Genomic DNA, 8,083 nt, shown 5'->3' on the forward strand with positions numbered 1-8,083 from the left:
AGCAAGTTCAATAAGGTTCTTCCCTCTTGTTGGCTCCTTCACCACATGCCTCACGCTCAGTCTAATGGATTTATCTGAAGTCAGTAGTGGTGTTACCGAGCCACTCTTGGTGTTGAGACACCAGATTACACTCTGTGCCCTTTCCACCTTCAGCAGACCTGCAAACTGGTCTTCAACATCCGAGTATGGAGTTATAAGCAGTGGGAGAATCCTGCTTTGCACGCCATTAAGTAAGGTTCCATTCTGGAAGATGTTAATGGCAAGTCTTTATTAACAACTCAATTATGCATTTATTTATAGTATACGGTACAGGCATGGAACTGACCCCATTTGAGATCTTAACCAACTGTGCCGATCTCCAGATTGACCTTGGCTCTGGGTCAGTGCTTTCTTAACATTGTGTGAGTGACAGTGTCCTCAGCCATCAGACTTCACGGAATCAAGAGTTGATCTGGAGGACTCCGAAGGCAATTACCTCCGAACTCTACATTACCATACCACCACCTCTGGTGCCCGTGTCCTGCCAGTGGAACAGGCCATATCCAGGGATGCTGATGGCTGAGATAGTGAAAGGTGGACAGGGTGTTGAACATTCGTGCTGCTCCAATCTGGGAAGTGCCAAGATTCTTTAGTGTTTTTGAAGCCACATTCATCCCCCCCATCTAAGAAGGATTCCATCACACTACTGACTTGCATCTTGTTGGTGGACAGATAGGAATTACTTGCTGCAGAATTCCCACTCTCTGACCCGCTCCTGCATCTACAGTATTTATATGGCCGGTTACAGCAGTCTCTGAGGATTTCATGACATTAATGCCATTGAATATCAAATGATACTTGCCACATCAGCCCAGGCCTGAATGCTGTCCAAGTTTTGCTGCATATTGACCAATTACTTAAGCAACCTTTCGTGTGGTATCTTATCTGAAGTCTTTAGAAATCCAAGTATATTACATTGACTTGTTTCCTGTTCTGTACCCAACTCAATCAGGATTGTGCTGTTGAGTTTGTCTGATCATACCACGATCTAAGTGTGCTGTTAAGACTTTCTTAATAAGACTCCAGCATTTTTCCAACAACAGATTTCAGGCAGTTGGACTGCAGTTCCATTTCTTCCTTTCTTTTGAAAAGTAGTGCTACATTTGCTCACTTCCAATCTTAAAAGAAAGAGCTCCAACTTCAACAATCTTTCCTGAAAGCTGACATTGACTGGATGTACTGCAATATCCTCCAAGACCAAAAACATTGCCTTCAGTCCCCACAAATATATTCCCAAACCATTCTCTGAGGCTGAACCAGAATCTGAAGCTGAATCAGACAGTTCACAACCACGACATCCTGTTCGACCCCCAGCTGACATCTTCAAGACTGCCCATATCCACCTTGGCAACATCGCCTGACTCAGGCATCTTAGCTCATCTGATACTGAGGTCTTCATCTACGCTTTAGTCACTTCTCAACAACTATTTAAAGACTCTCCTGGCAGACCTCTTTCTATAAAGATAAGTTCATCCAAAACTATGTTATACATTTATCAATCAGGGCTCCTTCATCCATCACCCCATGTCTGCTGATCCATTCTATGGTTGGGGAACAACACTGGTTTTCAGTCCAGCAAAATGTGTATTTTAAAATTCTCTTGTCGGTGTTCAAATCTCTCCATGGCCTGACCCCTTCCTCATCTGTAACCTCCTCCAGCTCTGCATCCATCCAAGATCTCTTCCCATCCAGTTTGGCTTCTTGCGCAACCTGCCCTATTTTATTACTTCACCATCGTTGACGACTATGCCTTCAATTGCATAGGCCTTAATCTCTGGAAGTGTCTTCCCACTAATGACACTGCAAGGTTAAAGATGGGGAGACAGACTATCCTTTTTGGAAAATTGGTCTCCAGTGCTAACAGTTCAAAATATACTGCCATCTCCTTGCACTGATGAGACGACAACAGTTAGGAAGAACTCTGAGCCAGATCCAGAGCTTTGCTTTGAAGTGAGAACTCTCCTATAGGAGTGTTATATCAATTTTTCTTTATGGCCAAACTTTTCAGGTGGTTTGAGTCTTAGCATTAAAGGAAATGATTTCCATAGTTGGCAGATAAAGAAGTCCATGATGAGTATTATAGAGAAAAAGTAAATCTCAAACCAACTCATTTATGCATAGATTACATATAGTAGCTAGAAAAATAAATGAGAATGGACTAAAATTAAATACATGATTTACAGTTCATACAATAACGATTCAAGACTCAATCCTTCATTTTGATATGCCACAATGTGAGACTACCTCAGTCAAAATGCAAGTTTATTTACAACTATGTGGAACTTCTCCACTTTCAGGAAAAAAAAGCAGGGCCATCGCTGAAATGCATGGAGAATGTTAAAGCAGATGGTCAAATATAATCCTGTTCCAACTATACAAAAGAGATCTGAACTTTCCGTCAAGCAATTATGGCATTTTAGGCTGAAAGCACATTCCTGGATCACAATTTTTTGGGATTCAATGCCAATAAGGCTTAACACACAGGATTCCAAGAGCTCCCATTTAGCATCACAAACCAGACTCCACACTTATCAACATTAAAAGAACTTGAATTTTGTTATGATTCCTCACAGTGCACAAGTAAAAATTCAGGATAAAGCAGTAAGCAACTTAAATCATCACAATCAATGAGGTTTCAGAGAATATCTAACAGACAGTATTTAAACTGATCTCAACTCTCGAGGTAGGAAGGCGATCACAAGCCATGATATTAACTTGGGCAGAATAGCATGGTCCTCCATTCCTGATAAACGTCTAGCAAATCCTGCTGCAAACTGTGTGCCAATACCAAGTGATAATAGGATCACAGTTTAATTTCCTGCAACGTAAAAAAAAGCGCCAACACTTTACAATTTATACATTGATAACCAACTAAATTAACTAGGCATCATTAAGGATGCCATAACACTTCCTTTTCTAATATTGCTGTTCTTTATGGGTCAACAACTCTTCAAGTTGCTGATCCATAAAGAACTAGCAGCGAATAATTACCCAGATTTTGGGAGTACAAATATCCAATGCCAGCAAATGAACTCACTTCTTATTAAGTGTCTCTTGGACGAGAAGAGGTAGAAGTATATTTAGTAATTCACATGCTGACAATGATCCCAATTACAACTTACCTAGACCAACTTGAATAGATAACATGACCCAATACGTAATTTGTCTTTGTGAGACAGAATGTTCATATCAGAATGTGTGGCTAAAACAAAATAACGTTGAATAATAAATTTAACCAAATAGTAATGCAATTAAACACCACCTTAAAAATTGTTTTTGATGTTTAAAAAACAGAATTCCAAGAACTATCTTTTTTTTATATTAAGCGCTAGCCCAGCTTCATAGTTTATCCCACCCTTCTTTATCAACTTCTTTGTCATTCTTTGTTGACATTTAAACCTCTCCCAATCCTCTTCTCGCCCACTACTCTTAGCTACTCTAAACACATCCGCTTTTAATTTAATACTCTCCTTTACCTCCTTCGTTATCCACGGCTGATTATCTCTCCTCCTACGATCCTTTCTAACCATCGGAATAAATTTCTGCTGAGCACCAAGGAAGATCTCCTTAAAGATCCTCCACTGTTCCTCAGCAGACCTACTTTCCAACGTGCTCCCCAATCAACATTCGCCAATTCCTCTCTCATCCTACCATACTCCCCTCTGTTCAAACAAAGGACACATGTCCGGGAACCCACTTTCTCCTCCTCCATCAGCATCAGAAATTCCACCATACAATGATCACTCTTCCCAAGAGGATCCTTCACCACAAGGTCCCTAATTCTACCCGCCTCATTACATAACACCAGATCCAAGATAGCTTGCTCCCTCGTCGGCTCCAACACACACTGTTCAAGGAAACTATCCCGGCAGCATGCCAAGAACTCTTCCTCAAGCCCACCACGTCCAACATGGGTCGACCAATCAATATGCAAATTGAAATCCCCCATAATTATATCCGTTCCACTCCTGCACACCGCATTTATTTGCGCGTTAACAGCCCACCCCACCTCCAGATCATTATTTGTGGGCCTATAAACGACACCCACCAGCGTCTTCCTCCCTTTGCTGTTCCTAATCTCCACCCACAACGATTCCACTTTCTGCTCTTCTGTTTTTATAAATACATAAAAAGGAAGAGGCTGACTAGGGTGAACGTTGGACCCTTAGAGGATGAGAGGGGGGACTTAGTGGTAGGAGATGGGGAAATGGCTGAGGCCTTGAATAACTTTTTGTTTCGGTCTTCACGGAGGAGGATGTGAATAATTTGCCGGGTGTTAGCGATGGAAAGATGGTAGAAGTGGAGGGCCTGAGTGACATTATTGTTACTAGAGAGGCAGTGCTCGACAGACTGGAGGGACAAGTCCCCAGGACCGGATGGAATGCATCCCAGGGTTCTGAAAGAAATGGCGGAGGTGATAGTGGATGCCTTGGTGATTATTTTCCAAACGTCACTGGATTCCGGGGAAGTGCCGGAAGATTGGAAAACGGCTAATGTGACGCCGTTGTTTAAGGGTGGCAAGCAAAAGGCAGGGAATTATAGGCCGGTTAGCTTAACGTCTGTTTTGGGTAAAATGTTAGAATCCGTGATCAAGGAGAAAACAGCGAGGCATCTTGAGGAGAATTGTTTGATAGATCAGACGCAGCACGGTTTCGTTAAGGGGAAGTCGTGTCTGACAAATTTATTGGAGTTCTATGAGGATGTGTCTAGGGCGGTGGATAGAGGAGAGCCAGTGGATGTGGTGTTTCTTGATTTTCAGAAGGCGTTTGATAAGGTGCCTCACAAGAGGTTATTACAGAAGGTCAGGGGGCATGGAGTTGGGGGTAGGGTGTTAGCGTGGATAGGGGATTGGCTGTCAAATAGGAGGCAGAGAGTGGGGGTCAATGGGTGCTATTCAGATTGGCGGTTGATGACTAGTGGAGTGCCCCAGGGGTCGGTGCTGGGGCCTCAGCTCTTTACCATTTGTATAGATGATCTGGAGGAGACAAGTGTATGGTGTCGAAATTTGCTGATGACACCAAGATTGGTGGAACAGCAAATTGCGCGGAGGGTGTGGAGAGTCTGCAGAAGGATCTAGATAGGCTGGGCGAATGGACCAGGAACTGGCAAATGGAATTTAATGTTGGCAAATGTGAAGTTGTCCACTTTGGTAGGAATAATGGTAGGGAGGACTATTACTTACATGGCGAAAAACTGCAGCATGCGACGGTGCAGAGGGACCTCGGGGTCCTTGTGCATCAGTCGCAAAACCCAGCCTGCAGGTGCAGCAGGTGGTCAGGAAGGCTAATGGGATGCTGGCCTTCATAGCGAGGGGGATTGAATATAAAAGTAGGGAGGTCTTGCTGCAACTGTATAGGGCACTGGTGAGGCCGCAGCTGGAGTACTGTGTGCAGTTTTGGTCGCCGCACCTGCGCAAAGATATTTTGGCCTTGGAGGGAGTGCAGAGGAGGTTTACTAGGCTGATACCGGAGTTGAGGAGGTTGAACTATGAGGAGAGGCTGAATAAACTAGGCTTGTACTCGTTAGAGTTTAGAAGAATGAGGGGAGATCTCATTGAGACGTATAAGATGATGAATGGGATGGATAGGATAGAGGTGGAGAGGCTCTTCCCGCTCAGAAAGGGCAGCAGGACTAGAGGGCACAGCCTCAGGATAGGAGGGGGGGGTTTAGAACAGAGTTGAGGAGGAACTTCTTCACTCAAAGGGTGGTGAATCTCTGGAATTCTCTGCCCGTTGAAGTGGTGGAGGCTGCCTCGCTAAATATATTTAAGACGCGGGTTGATAGGTTTTTGATAGGCAAGGGGGTTAAGGGTTATGGGGAGAGGGCGGGAATGTGGAACTGAGACACGACAGATCAGCCATGATCTTATTGAATGGCGGGGCAGGCTCGAGGGGCTAGATGGCCTACTCCTGCTCCTATTTCTTATGTTCTTAGAACTGTGAATCAAACTACAATTCATATTTTCTGATCCAGTTAGTTACCCAGAAGTATTCCAGTATTCTAATTGTACTCAGATCTAGAGGTGAATTAAAGGTCATTTTTAATCCAGAATTCCTTTCCCTTTAAGATTGTCAGTCACTGATGCCAATATGCATTTTAAGAGTAGCATTAATATGCTGAAATGGTTAATATTGGAGACAAAATTCTATTAAAACAAAATGTTCCAATATACAATGAGTGACTCAACAAGCAACAGACTTGCGTAAACCTGCAGTACAAACAGGTAGAAAATTGAGGTCTGGCAGGAATAATTTTGGTCCAAACTCAAAACTTCTTCAAGTCAGATGTTTGACAAATGGGGTGATGGGTTCACACCTTACTCCCAAAAAACGTCTTGTGCTTTACATATAGAACTTTTTAATAAAAATTAATGACCTTTCATAGACTTGGACGATTAATAACTGCCCAAACTTTCCAGCTGTGGAAAAAAAAGCAATTTTAAAAAATTTATTATTCTGCTGCACTGACAATCCAAGTTTATAATTTCCCCCAAAACGATCAAATAAATTGATTTGCTTATTTTCTAATCTACAGAGTGTATAACAGACCCTCTAGCACAAAATTAACCAGTTATCAACGATAGTGAGAAAATGATTAAACGAAATTGCATCAGCCAGCACTGTAAAATAAAAAGAAACATTACAACAACCCTTTTTCTGATTGATAAGTGTGTTAATTTGTACCAATGGTAAAAAGAAAACACGTCAGTTAGGGCCTCAAAACAAAAAGAAACATTACAGCTCAAAACATTCCGAAATTCCCCTTTACAAATGCCAGCTCTCAATTTTAATATTCACCAAGACCCTTTCCAACACTATTTAAAGACACAACGGGTCAAAATCATTGAGAGCAGCCGTAATATTTATTCATTGCAATATGGACGTGCACCGATTCGTGCAGCGAGTGAGGGGGAATAGCTGGTAGGTGCGAGGAATGGTGTTGCGTGGGTGGGGAGGGGCAGAGAACAAAGACCCTGGAGGAGGCCGCAACTCACCAGCCGGATGAAGCCGAAGCCTTTATCCTTGTTGATGAAGATCTCGGACGGCTCGCCGTACTTCTCGAACATCTTCTTGAACTCGTCGTCGGTCACGTCGTTGGGCAGGTTGCCGACAAACAGGCGGCAGCGCTGCGTGTAGGTCTTCTCGCCCGGCTTGCGGAAATTGGTCATGTCGACGGTGATGCCGGCCTCAGGCCGCTCGCTACCGCGCCGGGAAGCCGCCTGGTGATGGTGGTTATTGGCTGCGGCGGCGGCCGCCGCGGCGGCTGCTCCACCGCCAGGCCCGGAGCCTGCATCTTGGCGGTATTCCCTCTTGCGCGGGCTGCTGTTGTCGTTGCGGTTCCTGCCGCCGGATTTCTGGATGTGATCTTGCATGTTTCTGAGATTCAACAAAAAAAACTAAAAATTCAACAAAAAAAATCCGCCTCCCGCTCGATTTTTTCCTCCGTTCAGGCCTCTATTTTTGATGCGTAATTTTTCAAAAAAAACGCAGATTTAAAACATTTTTTGGACGCAAGGTGGGGGGGTTGGAATATGCGTCGGCTATTTTGACTACAAATAGTTGAATTTTTTGGGTGAGAAGGGAGCTGAATTTGATTTTTTTTACCTCACGATCACAAGCCGCTACGACTGATGAACAACCAAAGCCGCGAGGAAAAAGGGCGCCGGGGAAAAGAAGCCCGCACCTCAACCGAACTTGAGAACCACGGGGGGGAGGAGGAAGGGGGCGATGGCAATGGTCCCGCCCCTCCTGATTGTTGATTGGCCAGTTCTGTCAGATTGATGACGATCCGTCATGGCGTCACAATAGGATAGGGCACGTCGCCCGCCGCTGATTGGTCAGCTCGGCCGTCACTTAAGCCGCGCCGGGGGATAGGCGTCATTTTGTTCGTGAGAGGCGAAGGTCGGCATGTGCTTTAGTTCTGCGTCATTTGGAGTGCGGGCGGTGATTTGCGCGAAACCTTTCAAAGTCTTATTTGTTTTAAAAACTCAGTTGAAACTGTTATTAAAAACCAAGAAACGTTCGATAATGATTAAAAGTCAGTT

At 44.0% G+C, this 8,083-nt stretch overlaps 1 protein-coding gene across 2 annotated transcripts in view; it reads right to left on the reverse strand.

Annotated features, from left to right (window-relative positions):
• LOC145342160 (non-POU domain-containing octamer-binding protein-like) overlaps positions 1-7,768 on the reverse strand; it is a 38,117-nt gene extending 30,349 nt beyond the window's left edge. The window contains exons 1-2 of one of the 2 annotated variants that reach the window (XM_080187453.1): positions 7,644-7,768; positions 7,034-7,415 (exon numbers count right to left, since the gene is read on the reverse strand). In XM_080187453.1, coding sequence (XP_080043579.1) covers positions 7,034-7,411 — 378 coding nt within the window. In that variant the 5' untranslated portion in view covers positions 7,412-7,415; positions 7,644-7,768. Of the gene's footprint in view, positions 1-7,033 lie in introns of both variants that reach the window. The other variant, XM_080187454.1, reaches the window with a different exon arrangement.
• Between the last annotated feature and the right edge of the window lie 315 nt (positions 7,769-8,083).

This window comes from Carcharhinus amblyrhynchos, chromosome 4, assembly GCF_965287045.1.
Source record: "Carcharhinus amblyrhynchos chromosome 4, sCarAmb.v2.hapA, whole genome shotgun sequence".
In the NCBI taxonomy this organism is placed as follows: domain Eukaryota; kingdom Metazoa; phylum Chordata; class Chondrichthyes; order Carcharhiniformes; family Carcharhinidae; genus Carcharhinus; species Carcharhinus amblyrhynchos.